Source organism: Gambusia affinis, linkage group LG17 (genome assembly GCF_019740435.1).
Source record: "Gambusia affinis linkage group LG17, SWU_Gaff_1.0, whole genome shotgun sequence".
Classification (NCBI taxonomy): Eukaryota; Metazoa; Chordata; class Actinopteri; order Cyprinodontiformes; family Poeciliidae; genus Gambusia; species Gambusia affinis.
The window spans coordinates 7,240,578-7,262,217 of record NC_057884.1 but is presented as its reverse complement, the minus strand read 5'-3'; the positions used below and the strand labels follow the sequence as shown (position 1 = coordinate 7,262,217).

The window sequence follows — 21,640 nt, the reverse complement described above, 5'->3', positions numbered from 1 at the left end:
GGTAAAAGCAAAATATATCATTTTGAACCTTAAGCTGCCAGAAGAATCAGTTCTCCATAGCATAACTCTGCCACCACCGTGTTCTGTAATAGAAATGGTGAGTTAACAGTGTTTTACATTCTCCTCTGTTGTCTAGAGGACTTCTGGCAAAACACAACAGATCTTTGAATAACTTTCACACACAGGTACATTTTTCCCCTTATTAGGTGACTTTTAAGACAAGTTGTTTTCATTGAACTTCGTTTATGTTTATGTAAAAGGACGCTGAATACAAAACCAAAACGACACACTTGGAATGTTTTTCGTAAAAAAAGTTCTGAAAACCACTCCACTGTTTGTGTTCGATCATCCCATGAATTCCTTGTTAACTATATTAAGGTTTGTGGTCGTAACTTGAGAAAAATGCAGGAAAAAAACCCCCCAAAACTGCAAGGGGTAAGCAGACTTTTTCAAAGCACTGAATGTGCCAAACGGTGAGGAAAAGAAGAGAGAAAGAGCTCAGTGGAGGGAGTGGGGGGTGGGTCAAAGCTAAGGGTGTGGGGTTGCTAAAGGTCAAAGGTTGGATGACGGGGGTTACCTTCTCCACCTGAGTCAGATCCTCTCTGTTTCTTAGTGATGAATTGGGCTCCATCCCCTCATGGTCTAAATACTGCACATTCATATTCAAAAGCCAGGCTGCTGTGCGGTCCAGCGCACTGGGGTTCACTGGGGAGGGGGCCTAATAAAACCAACACACACACACACACACACACACACATGAGCTGAATGAAAAGTGTCAGGGAAAGGGGGCAGGAGGGAGGTTGCAAAAAAACACAACAGGAACAACAGAAATAAGCTTGAAATGCACCAACTGATCTGGGCTGAAAAGCAGCAGGTGGAATGGATGCACACACTGGTCTGTAAGCTCCCACTGTGGCGAGCGCGCGTGAGCACACACACTTTTCAAATCTATACGAGAACACCTCGCGTCATGGCAGCACGGGAAGTGGATACTTGAGATAAAGAGAGGGAGCAAAAATCTGTCAGAGAGTTGATTAGTTTAAAAGTGATCCAGCTTCATTGGATTTGATGGATTCCCTCTCTGCTCACCTTTGATTGGTTGATTCGTTGCTAGGCGTTTCATCCAGGAAGGTTCAGAGTTACAGGAAAGAGGAACTCTTTGCACTGAGTTATGTTTGTTATGATGTTCGGAGCTACGTTTCCTGTGTTTACATCAGCAAAAACATCTCAAGTCTCATTCTGTATACGTTTTAACATTAATATAGAGTTACATAATTGCAAGTTAATGGATAGCTAAAGCCTACAGTAATAGAATACAGTAAAGTGAATCCAGGTACTTCTTGATCAGCGTGTTTCACCTCATATGTGGGGATAAATTATTGCAAATGTTGATTTACTGTACATACTCTCATCAATCCTGGAGTCTTTTTTGTTTTTCATTAAAAAGGTGACCAATTGTCATTTTCAGGAAAAGAGATTGAGAAGATTATAGCCAACATTCAGATATTTTGACATCAGATGATATGGTACAGTATTTAGTGTCCAGGATTTTTATTCTGGAAGCATCAAACAGAACTTACCTGATACTAAAACCACACCGAGCATATATAGCACTAGTCAGACGTTTACATACACTCATCATAAGCAAGAGTTGCCTTCTTTTTTTTTATTTCTTGTTTAATTTCTATGATTCATTTTCTTTTTTGTAAGAGGTGACGTGAGTAAAGCAGGTTTACCATCAGCATGGACAGAGAGAGTGCCCACCAGAAAAGAATCAACACCTTCAAGTATTAACTTTCACAGTTACCAATATGTCGCACTCTGTTCCTGAGGACAAGCTTAATGGTCACAAATGAAAAGCTGAAGCTACTTAGGCACAATGACAAGAAAAACATTTGGAGCAGCAAGGTAAAGCTTTTAAATTTAGGAACACTGTGGCTAATATTATCCTATGCTACACTAGACTGACTACACACCTGCTACTGAACTAGACTACACTACACTCAACTATACTATACATATGTTTGTTGATTATGCTCAAAGAGCTGATAATCCAACAGATATAACTGAATTTTGCCAAGAAGCGTTAAATACTCAGACAGATTTGTGTTAAAGACTTGTTCACAGCTAAACAAGGTGTGCAGTAAAGATCCAGCTTATTAAGATCTGCATTTGTATTTAAACATGTATGTATAATTTTGACCCAGTGTCAATTAGAGACATCCAATTCAGTGTTTTCTTTTCTTTTTTTTCTTCCTATAAACAAAACAGTTCACAAGCTGAAAATCAATGGTTTTCGTGGCCCTGATTAGTGTATGTAAACTTCTGACCTGAGCTGCGTGGAGGCTACAGTACACATTTATCTAATAAGATTCCAGCTGTGCCTCTGCAGCACCCTAATACCCAGTAAAGCAGTGCTGTGGGGAACGGGGCCGCCTGCATGGAAATAACTATTATTACGCAGGCTGTGACTGGAGTTCATTAGGGTGAAATGTGCTGTCTCTGCGATTACACCCACCAAGGCTTCCCTTCATAAATAGCTCTTCTTTAATATCCGTAATCTCCTGCATTTACCTCCAGAGACAGTTCAAGGTTGATTTATGAAATAACCTCTTCAGTTGTATTTTTCCTATTATTGTTTTTAATGTTATTTATTTTGACGTCGTTACAGTTGTGTTTGTTGACACTGACCTGTTTGTGCTGAGCTCTCTGTTTGGTCTCGGGACTGTCGCTTTTAGAGGAGGACGACTGCTGCCGCAAACGAGCGCCGCTGGCCGGCCAGTCGGGCGACGACGTCATCATGCCGCCAGAGGTGGGGCGAGGGTACGGGCCGCTGCTGAGCAGATTCGGCGGGGTACGGCCCCGCGTGACGCTCTGGGGGGGAGGCTGGTCTATCCTCCTCTGGGGTCCGGAGCTGTTCTGTCTCGGGACGGTGGGCTGATGCGGGGTCTCCGTTAGCGACAGTTGCCGACGGTTGAACTCCCCAGAACGCCGGGTGTACTCGTCGCCGCTGCTTCCCCCGCCTCCTCCTCCTCCGCCGCCGCCGCCACCACTATGGTTCATAAAGGCTTGCTTCCCTCCTGCTGGTCCGTCCTCATTGTTGCTATGGGAACTAACTGAACTGTGGCACTCTGACCCCGAATCAGTCATTCCTCGAGGAGACACTGGCAAGCAAGCCGCCATCTGGTAAACTGGGTTCTGGAAGGACAGCGGGGCAAGTAACTGGGCGGGTCGGCCGGGAGTGCTGTCCGTGTTTGGGGTGACGGGGGCCTGACCCGGCCTCCTCATGGTAGGACCGCCTGGGATGTTTCCCTGAGAGACTCTGGCGGGCCAGCCCCCGCCAGAAGCTTGGCTCTCACCCAGAGCATCCGAAGGGCTTTGAGGTGTCCCAGCGTCCAGATTGCGGGGGTCCTGCAGGTCCACCATGGATAAACTTTTGTTGCCGTTGGACATGCCCAGCTCGGGCTCATTAGTCTCAGAGTAGCTCGAACTGCGAGCAGGCGAAGGCTGGATACCCGAGCTCCTCGTCACAAAGAAGATGTCCTTATTTTCCGGAGTGGGAGAAGGTAACCGGGTGAAGTCGACCAATCTGAAATAGACAGGGGAAAACAGCCGTGTTTAAGAGTTCAGCTGGGTAATTGTAGAAATGCACCATTCCTGATGGCATGTCAGACACTGGAGTGGCTCTGTTTTGTTAGTTCTGACTTGTTGTTTTTGAAGAGTTTTGTTCGTATTTTTGCTTTGGTCGACCGGTTGCATGTTTAGACAATTACTCTCCTTGTTTGTGGATGCTGCGCAACTTTTCACTTTTGGACAGTTGTTATGATGTGAAACCATGACAAGAGAGTGTTGTTTTTACAACCGGGAGCAGATGAATGACATCTTTACAGCTCAAATGACACCTTGGGATTTGAACAACGAGTCCAAATCCCAGAATGTTAAAAAGGAGGCTTCATGGATGCAAAACAGGAGCAAAAACAGAGACCTGTTCTTTGCTCCTGAACTTCTTCCATCAATCATAACAGTGAAAGATCAAATCCCCGACTGCAATGTTTTTCTGCCCGACTTTCTAACCTTACGCCCTGACAAAGATTTAGTGAGGGGCAGCAAAAGCAAACAAAGTGCATGAGCGGTGCTTAAAAGAAATGTTGTTTCAATTAACCTCATTAAACCAACATCTTTGTTTTCCTGTGTAGAAATAAATAAAACTCCATGAGACTGAACCTTTGTAGACAATGTCACTTAATAAATTTACTTCAACCACTTCAATTGTATCCCAGATTATAAAAGTAAAGATTTTTAATAAGCATTGTGCTGACTTGTGTGTATTCTACTGCAATAAAGTTTTGGTCTAATTTGGAAAGAAATAAACAGAATTTTAAGGAAAACCATGTAAATTATAGCTGCTTGCCAACAAAACCGATTTACTCAAAGTAAAAAAAATTAAAAAATAGGATGCAGCTGATCATTCTGGATCGTGTCAAATATTTTTGTCTTAAACCAGCTAATGTGAGGCTTAGAGTCCAGGGAGAAAAGTCTCATGTTATAGGTATTCAAGGAGCCACGTTCTTTGTGGGATTAAATAATTCCCCGCTGTGTGAATATAGAAACTCTGGTTTCTCTGAAAAGACTGAAAGAAAAGGAAAAAATGGACAAAAAAACCACAGCAACATTACAGAGCCTCTTTTAAATGCGGAAAAAGAAATACATTGATCCCTTTTCTCAAACATTTTCTCATTCATGCCCTGTTTTCCTTTCCTGCCTCCCCTCCACTCACAGATGGAGTCCTGATTGCCAAAAAGACGTCCCACTTTGACAGTTGTGACTCATCCTGCAAGAACCTATCAACCACGTCACGCTCAGCTTTTCTCCCTCGACTCGTCCTTCTCCCCGAGTCTCTTTACCCTTCCTCTCTTTTCACCTGGTTCTCTTCTCCATTCTTGCCTGATTTCTTCCTGCCGTCTCATCTCCCCTCCTCCTTTTCATGTCACAGGTTAGCGGATGGGAAGCAATTAACGCAGAATCTTGAAGCTCATTTGAACTCCGGTCGCGGCTGCACGCGCGCACGCATCAGTGCGCGCAAACATTTATTACGATAAAGTAACGATGAGAAGCTGTGACATCAGGTTATAAATGGGGGCAGCAGTTAATTAGCTCCATTGATCCCCAAGCCTGATGAGCGTAATGATAGAAGCTGTCTGACTCACTTCCTGTTTCCCCTCAACATGTTGTCATCTGCTCTGTAATGACGGCGGCTGCAGATCGCAGAACACCGCTATTAGTCCTCACACTGTCGTGTTAATCTTTTTAAGCATCTCCTTGTCATTGTGCTGCGAGGACACGAGCAGCATGAGCGGACGTGAGCGTGTATTCATCAAAGATTAAAAAAGAAAAAAAAAAGAAAGAGGCTTTGCAAAGGTGATGTAAACAAGTAAAGGCGATACTCTCGCTGCTTGTCACAGCCAGAACTGGCAGACATTGACCTGAAACAGACAGGGAGAGAAAACAACCTGAATTTGTTGTTGGCCTAGCCAAGGATGCACAAACAACGACATGCAGGCGCTTCAAGATAGATCCGATCAGTGGGAATTGAAATACTTTTTTTTTCTTTTCTTTTGTAGATAGTTGCATGTCTTGCAGAAATGTCACTTTTGCCACTTTCAAGCATCCGGAAGGTCTTGGAAATTCAGCATCATGATGATGTTTTCAAGAAGGGCTGTTATGCAATATATATATATGCACATTGAGTGCTTTCAAATTTCACAAACTTAAAACCCTTTTCTAAATCGTCCAACTACAGAGTGAAAATGAAACAGATTGTCGTGTTTAAAAAAAACAACATACAAATAGGGTAACAGAACCTTAAATCATTGAAGAAAGCTTGTGTGACTGTGTTTAGACTGCTTGAGCTACTTGTCTGATTCGCTGCTTGATTTTGACCTGAACTTTGACTAGACCATTCCGTGTGTGCTTCGGGACGTTGCGTCGTATTCTTTCAATTTTACGATCATCTGCTACTTTGTGTTCGTCTAACAAATACAACCCCAACGGAATACATTCAAACTAGTCCTCGTATTTTTTCAAAAATGAACGTGAAAACTGCAAGACTTTGAAAAAAGGACAGTGACGAGACCCCAAATCAGGACGTGAAAATAACAGTTAACACGTCAGTGCAAAGCTTAAATGAGCTTGTGTGCCACACGGTCTTTATTCACGCGTTCAGTAACTGCAGACTGACTCACAGATCAATCAGCTCGTAATGAGCTCTCTCCGCCATGAGTGCGGGCAGATTGATCTGTCTCGGCGAGGTTTGGTTCAGTCATTGTCAAATTTCTAAAAATACCTGAACTGGGGTATATTAATGTCTTTGACAGAAGGATTTGGAAGAGAAACTGAGAACTGTGTCGTGTTTATTTATAGTGTAGGAAGTTCAATCAGAGAGCTCTTCAGTTAAAACCCGCAGAAATATTTTCTGTCAGCAGATTTGCTGATATTTTAGCGTTTCGCCCTCATATGGGTCTTGGACTAATAGATACACAAATAAATTCGGTTTGCGCCTACGACGTGACGCCGATGACTCTCACCCCGATAGCTCATTGTCTATGACCATCTTCTGCAGCCCGGTGGAAATGCTGCAGCCGGCCTCGGCGGGAGGGGAACCCGAGGGCTCCGACGGCGGCCCGGGGGCCATCTGGACGCAGGACGGGTTAGAAAGAGCCGTGTTCACCTCTCGGAGGATCCTGGGCAGAGGACTCAGCTTTGAGGCCATGCTCTGTGAAGACACACAATGAAAATCAGAACCAGATGGAAGATTCTTCAGGATCCGCGGGGGGATTAGGTATTAATTAGATTTTTGACTTGCATAGTTTTTAAACCGCGTTATTTCCCACCCCCTCATCCCCCACACCTTGGAATCAACCGTCTTATTCAGACAACATGATTAATAATGTAACAGGACGGGCAGCCTGGTGGACTGCAGGATCGTCCAGACGGTGATCTCTGAATTATTAAAAGACAGTGTTAGAAACAGCATAACCATCTGCAATCCGCAGCTACCAGATCTAATGTGCATTACTTTGTAAATACTTTACACTGGCCCTCTTTTGTGCCCCCCTTATGTAATGAAATCATTAAATATTGACTGATTTGGGATGAACATGCAGATAAAGCCTAAGTAGGAGTCAAAGCCAAGCGCACAGGAAATCTTTGATCAGCTTGTCCGGCACTTTGCAAAAAAAAAAGAAGAAAAAAAGAGCTGAATTATTTACACACAAATGAGTCCGTTATTTAAAATGTATAGATCAAAGCTTGTTTTGAGAAGATAAAGTGTAGATTAAAAAGTACATAGATTTCTGGTCGGAAGTGTTTATGTAATAGTTTTGGTGTCCTATTGATTCTTTTGACCAGTGCTTTTTTTTTTTTTCCATTGCAGCATGATTACACAACTAACAACTACGCATACACTCTGGATGAATGTCCATTAGTAAACTGAGAGGATCCGCAGGCTTCCTGTCACCATCAACATAATTTGTTTGTGGTTATTTGATCACTTTTCTTGGCAGAATTAGCTGCGATAAGAGAAAACTTTACTATCCAACATGAAATTTGAGGTCCATATTCTGTCAGATGCCTCCCATAAAAACAACACGTATCTCACAACATCTTAAACATTTCTCATATCATGATCTTCAAAAGAAAGTTAAACTGGGATCTGCTTATTTATATTGTCAATTTTCAGAAGAGTTGAGGTCAGAGCGAAAGCATCATCTCGTCCGGTTTTATCCACTCGTAAACATGTTTTGTTGTTGTGTTGTTGTTGTGTCACTAGTTGTGCAAACATTCCTATTGTCCAGCTGTTGAGATGTGTTGAAGCTAAAGATTGGGCAGATCCTTCCTAAGGATTCTTCTTTCCCTCTTTACCACAACAATGTGCAGCAAAGTCAACCAATATAATCCACGATCCGTAATGACACCATGATTCTGCCACCACCGTGCTTGACATTTCATCTGGAGGTGAAAGTTTGGGTCAGGTGGTTGAAATCAGGACATTGCTGGGCATTTTAAGTCAACTCTGATCCTAAATGAATCAAAACTAGTTTTGGACTGGAAAACAGTCCAAAACTGGACTGTTTTGGACTGTATTCCAAAATAGAGGGCTGTTTTGGAACAGCCCTCTATTGAAGATTTGCAGTCACTGTATAAAAACAAACTAAACAATTTAGATAAAATACCAATTCTTTCTTTACCAAACAAAACAGTTGAATCTCAAAATGATAATTGAGGTATGCTGATTCTAACCACACAATCTCCCTGATTTAAAAAGGAACGGCAAAAGCAAATGATGTTGGTTAGCAGTGCTTCCCAACAACTGATTACAGGACAGAATCAAGATGCAACTTCATAAGACATATTTAACCAGGTGTTGCCATGAATCCTGACAAACGCACACTTGAATGCTCACATTTATCTGTGTGGTTACATATTTTGCCCACAAGTCGACGGTGGAGCCTTAGTTCACAGTTAACTTCGTACCTGGTCCATCTGGGAGACCACCTCCGACAGAAGCGAGTGCAGGGTCGAGAGCTCCCGGCCGAGGTCGATGTAACCTTCAAAGCCGGCCGTGTTTGAGATTGTCTCGGGGTTGGAGATTTCCAACAAGAAACGCTGCATGTTGGTCCACTCGTGCTCCAGGAACTGGTTCATGAAAGACATGTACTCCTCCTTGTTTCCAAATCTGAAGGCAGACAGAAAATGCATAGAAGGATCTTGAAGAAAGTTTCTAAAAGTAGCCCTCGATTTGCGCTGCTTTCACGGGACAAAAGGTGTCGCCTTCGTTTAGGGAAAAAGCATCGACAACAAAACTCACTTGGTGAAGTTGGCCAGGTTTTGCGTGACTTTGGCGATCAGAGTGAGCGTGCGCGCCGTGCGGTCGTCGGGGTACTCCTGCATGAGGTGGAAAAGTGACGGCGACATGATGGCCGGGCAGAGGAAGCGCAGGAACAGCGAGGCGCTGATCAGCCGCTCGCTGATGTCCGGCCGACCCCGGCTACTGCACTCTTGCCGCCACGACGCAAAGACTTCTTTCAGTTCTCGTGGAAAAACACTGCGGCAAATCCAAAGCGAAACATAAAAGTAGCACCTTTATGTTTTAAATAATTAAGGCTCATTTAAAACACAAATGGGTTTGATTTTGTAATAAAACACTTGAGAATCGAAATGTGTGGTGGAGCATGGCCGTCATTAGTGAAACAATGTGTGCAATCACTCTTGGACTAACGTATGTAGAAGGCCGATGAAGGAACTGCAGCGCTCACCAGTATGAGTTGATGATTTTGCAGAAGGCCAGCTCACAGCACATCTTCAGGTTGCTCTGGTGCTCTGGCAGGTCACCAGAGGAACACTTGGATGGATCCACCTCGCAGTTTTCATCCGACTCGTACAGAGCCTTAATAAATTCACCTGAAGAAAAATAAAAAATAAAAAAATCAAACAAAAAAAAAGTTTTAGGCAACATATCAAGTTAACGTGTTTTCGAAAGACAGCAAAGAAGAACAAATATGGTAAAACGTTTCAACGTTTCACGCCGGATTAAGCCCGCTCCACAGTTTCAAACGTTTCTAAAACAAGTTTGGCTGTATTGCAACAAATCTGGGAAACCGAACTACAATGAAAGCAATCAATCTATTACTGCACTCCTACTAGCTAAACACCAAAGATTTTTCATTACAATGTACATAATTTCTCCATGAAGTTTGTGGGTGGTTTCTGTACCTCCACTATAAGTTCTAAGCTCCCTGCAGAGAAGAAAGAGATTTCTGTACCGCTACAAGCTTATTGTAAATTATATTGTAAATTATATTGTAAATTATATTAAATTTTTCTCCTCTTATATAATGTGACTTTTAAGTTTTTTTATTATTGTGATAGGAACAGTTTGGATTTATAGTGCAGAGTACCGTAAAGACTTGTGCTTCTTTAGTCAGATAGTTTATGCACATTTTGGAAGTGTGTGCGCTTCTCCCCAGCTAAGAGTGATAGATTGTTCAATTTCCATTGCAGTTGAGCATTTAATAAATTCCTCCGAGTGTTTTTTCAGCAGGGTGTGGGTATGAGGACGTTGCAGCCACGGCATGAAGTCAGTGCGCTCTCTCCTTAATGATAAATCCACACCTCATTCACAAACAACTAGTCCTGCAACGAGTCTTCTTCATGTAGCACCCAAAACCCAATATGCTGCAACAATAATCATAAACCACTGCAATCTTGTCTTGGAAGTTCGATCCATGCTCAAAACAGTTGGGGAAACTTTCGTTCTATTCCATGATGAAGGTTAGCTCTCCAAAAAGAGCATTTGATTTTATTTTAATTTTTTTAAGAGAATGTTGTGTTCCAATTCCAACATAAAATGTGCCTGAGTCAGTCCATAAATTGAAACCAGCTTCAGTTTGGCAGTAGATTAAGATACTGAGATCAAAATCGCTGAACAGGAAATAGAACTGTCTCTGTCTCCCTTTTCCTCATCCCCACCAATTCACAACAGTTTATTCCGACAAAAAAACATTCCAGCGACTCTAACTGGCCACTTTTCTCCAAGTCAACCTTGAGACAAACTCAAGGTTAAACAGAACAACATTCCAGCAGTAAAACAAGCCACACAGTGAAGCACGTAAGCGCACACAACAAGCGTCGACGCTGCCAGCGTACGAAGATAACCGTGATGGGCGCTGAGAAGATGTGTGTACTGTTTGTAGATTAAACTCTCTGCTGTGTACGTTTCTAAATTCAGCAGACAGAAGAGCACGCAGTGCATGTAAAGTGCTTATTTTTAGAGCTGCAGATGGACAAACACACTTGTTTCAACCTTTGGCGAACATCGCGTGGAACATTGCAGTTAGTTAATTAATCTGCTCAGAAGAAACGGTGACATGAAAAGCTCTCGCAGTCGCTAATGTTGCAGAGGGGAGAAAACAGGGCCACCGTGAAGCAATTAACACCTCTACACCTCTTTGTGTTGTTTCAGACACTCTAAAACCCATTAAAATACTCAAGAATGATGCAATAAAAACAGGTTTACAAAAAATTTAAGCATAATCGGCCCCTACGTTTGACCATAATTGCAAGACATTTTTCAACAATTGTAGCCTCAAGCCTTTTGAGTATGGCTCTCCATTGTGGGGTATTTTCCAGCAGATCAACCCTGAGACAATCTGAAATGACGAGGGCGGAGCAAAGAACAGACCTGGGAGCAACAGAATGCTTGCTGCATTTCCGTTGTTATTAAAACTGCGATACAATTTGGAGCATCACGACGACTCATACAATGCAGGTTTCGCGATGTGATATTTCAAACTTTGCTTCCAGCGTTGGCAAAATGTTGCTGGAAGCTGAATGAGACGAGATTCTCCACGTGCCCTGACTCTTAACATGCCACCAGCAGCAATGCTAAGCAGAAAACGACAGGTCAGCACAATCGGTACATGCAGGAGTACCTTTAGCACCGCTGAAGGGCTAATATTTACCACAATCGTCAGCAAATGTGACTTGTGAAGTTTAAGAAAAATACTATCAACGTATATTTGCTGTAGTCGGTTTGTATCGAGGTCGATCTGTATTCACAGCAGAGGAAAACCACACCAGAGTTCGCTCAGAAGCGGGCCGAGACCACCTTAAAAAAACTGGGTTTCGGTCCAGTTTGCTTGGTCAGAATTCACTTTTGCATTCATACCTGCACAAAAGATCTGAGCCAACAGAGGAAAAAAAAAAAGCTCTGGTTCACTTAAAGTAAAGCTGATCAAAAGTGTCAGGTGTCAATCTCACTTGGTAAACAGGCATTTTTATGTATTTCAGAAATTTTTAATTAGATGTAGGTCCACAGAATGCTCTTAAAGCTTGCTCTTGGCTTTGTGCTTCAGATCGTATGATGGTAAATTGTCACATTAGCCTACGATCCAGAGCACTCCGCAGCAGGTCTTCTAGAAAAGTTCCTCTATATTTGGCTGATCTCATCTTAACCAGTATACGCAATGGCACTCCAGTACAGAATACCAACCCCGCAGCATCTGAACGGCATAATTAATCTCAACGTTGGCGTCCTTAATTTCACTCTTCATTTACATAACTGTTGGCTCAATGTTCGAGAGCATGGACTGAAAAGAAAAGACTCTCTCACAAAACACAATCGTTTGCCCTAAGACGCACCGTGGGGAGAGCTAATGAGGGCGGACTAGACTGCATCAGCAACGAGGACAAACACAAAGCGAACCACAAATCGAGGGCAAATCCTCATTTTCTTTGGCTTCAAATGACAAAAAAGTTGAGGTGGTTATTTTTCCGTCATCATGGTTTTGTAATGTGAGAATAGCTGTTGTGGCAAATCTTTTCACAGAACAGAGACGGATAAAAACAGGGAGAGACGATTACGGAGATACGTTTGCTGCAACTGTCAACTAAGAGCAAAAAAATAAATAAAAGGAAAATTTTACACCGTGAGAATGCGATCTTCTTGCAAATTGGCCAAATTTAAGGAAAGAAGTGAAGGAAATCTGACAGGAAAACCACATCAAAACCTTATTTTAGACAATGCGTTACCATAACAACCCCTATGTATTATCATTATGTCAGTTGGTTGTTTGAGAGGCATGCAAGAAAAAATAGTGAAAAAAATCCTAATCACTAGCTTAGATGTTGCTATTTTTTCTGCATTTTCCAATAAATTAAAGGTATTTTAAATATTTGTCACACATCTTTACTTGAGGCACCAATAACTGGCAATGTACTTGCTGCAGAAGAAGACATGAACAAATAGCTATTAAGCTCAAACATCAAGATTAATCTTGAGTTTAAGCCCCCCGTTGTGTGTCATCATGACCCCTGATTACTCACCGAGGGCGTCCTGCAGGTACTTCTGACCAACCAGCTTCAGGTACTCCTCGATGGCCTTCGTGGCTAGAGTGTTTTCCCTGAAGATGAGGTGCTCGTTCTCCCCACAGCGGTCCACCTCAGACATCATCAGATCTGTGAGGAAATCCTGCAGAGGGAACGAAAGCAGTCAACTAACACGGTCAGGAGATGAGACATAATAGCTGGGTACAGGAATGAAGGTAGAAACCTGACTCGATGGCCACTTCCAAGAACTTCCAACGCACTCACAGAAACAAAGCAGGATTTTTTAAAAGTCTATAATTAGTGGGGGGTTTTATTGTTATTTAAAAAAAAAAAATTAAGACTTGCTGCAAACTTAAATGAGTATAGAAACAAAGTCGATGAGTGTGCGATAATGAGCCTGCAGAGAGTTCAAGAGTGACACAGTTAAGCTTAAGAGCAGAAACAAGAGGAAATGAGCTGAGTGGTGTTGTACGCTCTGTGGCGCTCTGGGAAGCCGCTGTCTGACGGTAATCCTCTGTAGGATTCTCAAAAGTGGTCTTATGTGATCCATTGTTATGGAAACACACCACTTCTTTGTAAGGTCGTGCTTTCAGAAACATAGCAGTCGCAATCTTAATTTATCTGATCTGCGAGTCACAGAAGGGTTTCCCGTTAAAAATATTTGAGGACTGAACGATTCCGAACCGTGTTGCTACTGTGATAAAATGGGGATACCACTTTACATTTGTTTTTTGATTACCAGATGGGGTCTGCAACAGCAAAAATGTTGCAGACGCACAAGATTACAGCTATTTAAGGATTTAGAACATGCCTGAGAGTCATTAACATCTTCACAAGGAAGAATTTTAATAGTCTATGTGATGTAATAGACACAAACATCGACAGACTCGGTGCTGCACAGAAGCTTCTCTTGATTTCAGGTGAGCTAACGGAGAATTGAACCCCAACAGATTTTTATCTGCACCAGTAACCAGACAAGAATGTGAACAGAAGCTCGATTCTTTGCCACACATCCACTTGTGGTGTCTTTATGCAACAACATGTTTCCGAAGGCAAGACTCAGTGCAAAGGATAAAGTTATTGTGCAAAGTGCTTTGACCTTGTTTTCACAATAAACCTACGTCACAAAAAATATAAAAAACATTTCATCAGACAGTTGAAAGACAATTTTTCTGTGAAGCAAACTGTTCCTGAGCAAAAACTCAGCAATCAGGCAGCGAGCACAACAGAGAGATGGCGAGCTTTATTTTTCGCAGCAGTTGAAAAGACGAGGAACAAGCGACCTGGTGGGGGGGGAGGAGATGACTGATGAGAGAAATGACATCAGACTGTTGAAGGCTGAAACGCTGACGACACAGAGTGTTTGGGGTGTGTGTCTGTTGCCTTGGGAGTAGAGGCCTTGTTAGCAAACAGCACATTCCTCAACCAAAAGCCGTCATCACAGTGACCATGAAGTCTTCCCGCTTAAAACCTTGCCTCAACTTCCTTGCCATCTTTGTTCTCACAGACCTCCAGCTTGAATGGGTTGAAAGTTCATGGGGAGGACTCGAGGAGCTTCTGGCAATGTTGCTTTAATTACCCCTTCACCTCCTCTCACTTATACTCTGCAGGACCTTTTTTTGTCTGCCATACAAGAAAACGGCTTTGATATCGATGTTGTTGCTTATTAAGGTTGTGTAGTTTCCACTGACGCTCACAAGCTGGTAATCCTTCTTCTTAATGCAGGGTACATCCATGTTGCAGGTGGATAAGAACCTGTTTGGATGTTTCTTGTTAGCGGCGATGTCGACATGTCCGCGCTTGCAGTTTTGCAGGTGGACGTCTGTGCAGTTTTCATGGAACATCAGTTTACGTCACGTGACTCTGAAGGCACACAGGCACAAAGAAAAAAAAAAGATCTAGGAAGATGGTGGACACCAACTGATGGACAGTACTACTTAGATTCCTTCAATTTTTACATTAATGACGCAGTGGAAGTGAGACAGTAGAGGTTTTGATTGTTTTTTTTACAAACAAAACCCTCAAAAGAGGGATTTAATTGACGTTGATAGCCAACGAGAAAATCCAAAGCAAGCAACAACCAAAAGAGACCCACATTGAATTCAGTGTGCAATTTCAACAAAATTAAGACTGAAGCAAAAGGACAGCTTTTGTTCAGAAAAGCCATAAGATGTCTATTTTGCCTTTTGCCACAAGGGGAGGCTCTTCTTTACTATGCATAGGGAAACTGATCAGAGTGAATGGGAAGATGGATGAAGCCAAATGCAAAGCTATGAGACTGTCCAGAGGTTCACCTTTCATCCATTAGAACAGGATAATAAAAGTTCAGATGGAAATCCAATTGAAAATCTGTCAATTGAGCCATTTTTCATAGAATAATGAAGACAATTCAAAGACTTTTGGCTGTAATTGCAATTAAAGTAGCAAAGTAGCGAATAAAGGGGGATCTATTAAAACTTTGCAAATTTTATTCTAAAAGAAGTTAAAATAAACATGGACTTTAATCTCAACTTGGCGCCACTGATGAAAAATCTATAAAATACAATAAAGTTTGTGGTGCTAAGAACAAAATGTGGAAATATTTAGTGAGACAGATTTATACAGAACCTGAATACATACTGAAAAAAGTTATTATTCTTTATTACAAGATTTGGTTACATTCTGTTGCATCACTCAGACACCTGCAGTGATCAAGCCACTTTTATTTATCTATCCCGAAAGAAAAAAAAAGTTGCCTAACTTGATAAAGATCTCAAAACCAGTGGGGAAAGAAAAAAAAAACCCAAGAAGTCAGATCTGAAGAGATGGAAATGGAGCCATCTGGGAATGAGTCATCCTTTGTTTAGGTCCCTTTAACAAATTTCTGGGTGTACTCTCATGTAAGTCCCCTGGCAGCTTGTTAAACTTGGGAGTCGGTGTAGCAGGGAGGGAGACAAGAGATAGATGTAGGCAGAGAATTAGCGAAGGAGAGGAAGAAGAGACGGAGTGACGGGTTTTTAAAGCACGCAGAGGGAGGCGGGGAGGCGGCGAGCGCCTCGCAGAGAGGTTTGCATACACTTGCTGCGGAGGCCTGTTAGCTGAATAATCAAAGATGCACCGTGGGGAGCCGATCATCTGCTGATGTGCTGAGGCGAGAGTCTTTTTGGTTATGCATCCGTTGGCCTCACAAAAAAAACACAAGCGTGTAAGAATCTGTGTACATGCACAGAACTAAACTGAGGAAAAAAATAAAATAAAACGAATATCAATAAGTTAAAGCAGATGTGACATGATGAATAAGAATCAAATGTTTACACTGCAATGGAAATTATCATTTTTATTGTTTGTAATAATCAACAACACTATGTGGTTGTATTTACCCCATTTATTCCGATGCCACTAAATAACATCCAGTCCTACATGTTGCCTTTGGAAAAAAGTTATAAAGTTAGGGAAAAATAAGTTGTGTACTTGTCCCGATTCCTCCCGATCCAGCTGTTATTGGATGTAGCTCCAGTAACCCTTACAAAAAAAATCCCATGAAAATCACATGTGATCACGTGGAAATGTGTGAATCACATGTGATTTTACCACGAAACGTTCCAAAATCACATGTATTCATGTGCTTTCACATGTGATTCACACCATTCACATGTAAAATTTGTGTGAACCACATGTGAAAGTCACATGTGATTTCCATGGGATTTTTTTGTAAGGGAACAGCTGGATCCATCTTCTCAGTTCCACAACACGATGCTGCCAACACCAAGTTTCATTATAGTGATTACAGCAAATGTTTGCAGTCTATTTTCTTAAAGGGAATTAGAGTAAAAGAGGCTAAAACAATACATTTCTGTTTGTCAAAGCTCTAACTGCTCTGCATATTCTTTCTTCTATTTTTCGAGAGTGTTAAGATTACTGTAGTACAAAAAACATGTGTCTTTTGCATTCCTTGTTCATGTGTGTTATTTTATGCTGCTGTCATGTTTGAGATAAAATAAAATTAATAAAATCACATACTACTTTATATTGGTTTATCACAATAAATTCGAACAAAACATCGAGACATGCAGCACACCTTGACAAAACGCTTTTAGTCTGGGAAAATTATTTTACCAGGTTGATAAAATTAAAACTGCATAATTTAGCTTGAAATATGCAAAATTTTTCAAGATAAATTAAAGACAACATTTAGTTATTTAGAGATAACTAAATGTTCTTTGCATAAAAAAACAAACACACAAAAAAACCAAACTATTTTCTTCTTCAGCCTCCGTGCCTGCTACTTTAAATTACACCATTTATTTCTTCTTCCACTGGTAACGGACCGACTCCGTGCCGCCTACTTCGGTCAAGTGGATGAGGTCATCTACAAGATTCGAGCGAAGCAATGAATTATTTAAAGCGGATAGAGAAATCTGTAGTGGCAAAAAAAAAAAAAAAAAAAAAAAAAAAAAAAAACCCAGCAGCATTAAAATGCACAATGAGGCAATAATTACCTAAGTGAGTCCACTTATTTCTCCACTTTCAAACATCATAATCAAGAGGTTAATTTTAACAGTTTTATATAATGGAATCTGAATGGGAAGCAATAAATGCAACGATTAGTGACAGGTTATGTGTGCTGCACATGTAGCAATGACCGAGTTTCCATTAACATCTTTTATTTATTTATTTGCTATATGTTAAAAGAGGTTGATGGAAATTATGAAATTCCTATAAACTTCCTCAAGCTTGATAAAAAAAATAATACATAAATTACGCTCACTTGAGGTGATTTGTAGCTATTCTAAAGCAAAGTTAATGCGCTAAAGGGGAGATGGAAACACATTTGCCAAATGAGTTCTAATATTGCAAACATTTGACTGTTGATTAAAGCTGTGCATTGCACTTTGTGTTGCCTCGTTGAGTCTTTCACCATCAGTTGGTGCAAGCACACTGTTCTTTGCTATATTTTAATAGTTCCCTCAAAATCTGCAGGAGAATCGTATAAAAATAGCTCATGTTGGACTAATTGAGTGAAACACTTTATAAACTGGCCTGAAATCCAGCACAGCTGAGTAACGTATGACTATTTTTCACAGCAAGTCTGCAAGATCACATCTCTTTGTAAGAGACGGTTTTCACTGTGCATTATAATCAAAACATCTGCTATATGCAAACATGGCTTTTCCTTCTTCCTAACGTTTGCAAATTTCACAGTCTCAGAGCACAGATGTACAGATAGGGTATGCGTTGATATTAATGACATGCAAACTCTTAGCACAGCTCACACAGACAGCAACACACACTGTAAAATGTAAAAGTAAAGTGTACTCAAAAAGAAAAGTGACCTGAACTCATTCCAGCCTAGTCTGTTGACTATACTAACTTAAACTTAGCAAAGACAACTTTCTACTGAGGCAAGTAATCAAACTCATCAGCAGCAAGTAAACCGAACTTGGAGTTATGAGTGAGCAAAACGCATTTGCATAACCAGCAAAAAACTCGGCATCATTCGGCAGCTCTCGTTGAACGCACATGCGCATTGGACACTGACGAGTGACGACGTGTTTGAAAGAAGCGCCAAACTGTCAACAATACGGCGGTTGCTGCAGCTAAGTTTTGTCACGGTAAGTCCCACTGTTTTTTAGCAAACTTATATTCATTATCTCGGCCGTATAATTCATCCGTAAGTCCAGGTTTTGAGGTTAACTTTATATGTAATGATTTAGCGATGCCTGGGACTAACGTTAGTCGAAAATATCATGTTTATTTAGTGGCAACAAGATGGAGCGGCAGAGCAAAAAAGCTGTCCGGGGCGCAAAACAAAAAAAGGAAAAGGGATAAGGATAAAGATGTTGGCGGGTTAAAAAAGCCGCTGTACTGTTATAGAAGGCTTATGATGAGTAGACTGCCATAGGTGGGACAGCTGTAAACTGTAGGAGAAGCAGCCGTGATGAAGAAGTGTAGGGTGACCAGATTTGGGTTTCTGAAAAGGAGGACACTTCTTTTTTTGTTGGCGGGGGGGTAGAATCGGACACACATGCGCCCAACGGGGTGGAGATGGGGGAGACGGGGGGTGTAGAACCAGCGGTAGCACAAGAAATCGGTAGCACATGTGTGTACATGTGCTACCGATTTCTTTGCCATACAAAGAAACCTGGAATGGAGTAGTGGAACGGAGTGGCAATGTAATCACAATGCACTGTAAGCTATGTACAGTAATGTGTTTTGAGGCAGTTGACCAAAATCCCTAACGATTTTTAAATTCCCCCCGGACATTTTTTTAGGTCTGAAAAGTAGGACATGTCCGGGAAAAAGAGGACGTCTGGTCACCCTAAAGAAGTGTTATGTTGATATGTAATTGTGGTGTTGCTTCTATTGTTGTTAGGACTGCGAAGACCCAGATGTGTCTCACACCCCCATTGGGATCCTGACCATCATTCCTGAGGACAGGCAGGCCTCCACTGACTCACTGCACCTCCAGTCTTCAAGTACTGCCATCATTTTGGAAGGAAGTCTTGTCATGAATGATCTTGGGAATCTTCCACATGCCATGTGCTTGCTCTTTGGACTTATTTATTCTCTGAATTTGGAGTACCCTCAACAACTGAAGTACACCTTTGACTTCATCCAAAGGGTGCTTCTCTCACTTGGACATAAATCCCTAAAACCAAAAATACAATCACTCAAAAATCTTCTGATGCAATGAGTGAATGTGATGTGACATTGATACCGTTGATACCTTTACCCTTATTGGAAAAGTGATTTTTATTTCTTGTTTGATTCTTTTTTTGTTGGAGAGAGCATCATTGCACTTGCAGACTACTAAATGGTTTTATGTTAATGAGGAGAAACATTACTTCACTTCACTACTTCACTATTTACTTTATCAATGTTATGATAAATGTTGGGCTCTAGTATTGAGAATTGAGTTTTTGTTTCACACCAGTCAACAAAGACATTTAAGCAGGGATTCTCAAAGTTTTAAAGACTGAGGGCCATTTGAAGGATTCAATATTAGTTTGAAGGCTACCCTAGAAAAAAAGTCGTGTCATTTTTTTTCCCTAAAAAAAGTCTATGGAAAACTTTGTTTCCAGGTTAGTGTGTATGTAACCACACTTGAGAACCTTGTATTTAAGGTAAACTTGTTTAATTATTAAACATTTTTTTCCATTCAAACTGTTGTCTGTTGGCTCTTCGTTCCAATAACTTAACACTTTTGGTTCATCTTACTTGAACATATCAAGGCAATTGGTTTCCTGATATTTTGCAAGTAATGTGAACTCTTAAACGTGTAAACATAACTTATTTTTATGAGTACTGCTTAATTGGCATAACTCACAATTTGAAGTAGTCATAATTGACATTTTATAGTCAACTTTACTAATGATTTTGAGTTAACGGCACTCAAGTTTACTGCCATTGCATGAGTTGTCTGAATGAATATTTTACAGTTAACCCAATTAATGATTTTGAGTTAACGGCACTCAGGTTTACTGCCTTTATCTGAGTGGTCTAAACATAGTTATTTTTAGCAATAACACCTTAAAATGAATTAGCTACTTTACTTGAAGATTTTGAGGCAATCGGTTTCCTAACTTTTTTTAAGTAAAGTGAACTTATTACATTTTACAGTGCAGTTACCTTTGCTTGCGTAGGGAAGTAGAAGACAAACTCAGTTTGTATCTAGTCAATTTGGATTTTGAGCAATAGAAAAAATCCATTGGAAACCAACAAAAACACAAATGGGGAGAGATGAACTGGATGCTAACTTAGTGCTGTTGAAAATGTAAGCGGTGAGCGTGAGCTCTGGTGTAAATTTTGCCACTTGAGCCTTCATGCCAACTGCAAGCGCCTGCTGGAGTCAGCGGATGGCTGTCAGGTGTGTGAAATCACATTACAACAACGAAGGTTCCCACTCTAAATCAACTAGTCGTTTTAAAAGTGTATTTCAAACGTCTCTACAGTTGGCACGATGATGCGTCTGCAGACGGGATGTTTTGTCGGCAAAATTTAAAAAAGTTGGATTTGTTCACACTAAACTGAAATTCCTGAAGAAACTGGACTTGACCGTGTGCAAATTTTAAGAATGACATATGTATAAAGTTTTAATGTGAAACGATTCTAATTGGATGCATCTATTCCAACTGAAGAACTGTATTTTAACAAGTATAAAATGGCGCTTGTTAAATAATTCCATGGAGACGATCGGCAACAGGAGTCTGGTGATGAGAGGATTTTATAAAGCAACGTCTGTCAACAGATTCTCCAACCTGAGATGCGGAACGTTTTTGCTATTGTAGCGCCACCATGGGGCCCGTTTCTGTACTTAATGCTCTCCAGATCTCCAGATCTCCAGTTGAGCCCTTCTCTTTCCATTTTCAGATGACGGATGAACCAGTGCAACATCATACCTGACCTTTCTGATGGTCTTCGTGAAGCTGTGTGTGGATGATGTACTCCACCGTATTTATGCTGTGATTAAATTAAACATGAGTGGACATTATTTACTAATACAGTGAGTCCTGCAGGCAGTGGGTTCAACTCGATTTCAAGGTCGCTGTGTGCAAATGCACAATCCACTTTTTTACAATTTTAATTGAATATTTTTTCACATATGTGCCCTACAAAAAAAAAAAAGGATACATAAAAAGTTGAGGCTATAATCTGACAAAATAAACTTTTGCGAGCATCTGCATTCGAAAAGCTGGATTTGATACGACGGCTTTTTGTGACGACGGAGATGCTTCTGTGATAAATCGCAGCTCTTCATGCTCCTTATTTTTGTTTT

The 21,640-nt window shown here is 41.1% G+C and overlaps 1 protein-coding gene across 12 annotated transcripts in view; it reads right to left on the bottom strand.

Moving 5' to 3' along the window:
• dab2ipb (DAB2 interacting protein b) overlaps nt 1–21,640 on the bottom strand; it is a 156,417-nt gene that overhangs the window by 16,250 nt on the left and 118,527 nt on the right. For 10 of the 12 annotated variants that reach the window (XM_044144563.1, XM_044144564.1, XM_044144566.1 and 7 more), the window contains 7 exons: nt 12,883–13,027; nt 9,315–9,459; nt 8,867–9,103; nt 8,533–8,734; nt 6,585–6,772; nt 2,692–3,589; nt 578–718 (listed from right to left, as the gene is read on the bottom strand). In XM_044144563.1, coding sequence (XP_044000498.1) covers nt 578–718; nt 2,692–3,589; nt 6,585–6,772; nt 8,533–8,734; nt 8,867–9,103; nt 9,315–9,459; nt 12,883–13,027 — 1,956 coding nt within the window. The remainder of the gene's footprint in view (nt 1–577; nt 719–2,691; nt 3,590–6,584; nt 6,773–8,532; nt 8,735–8,866; nt 9,104–9,314; nt 9,460–12,882; nt 13,028–21,640) is intronic. The other 2 variants (XM_044144565.1, XM_044144572.1) reach the window with 1 other exon arrangement.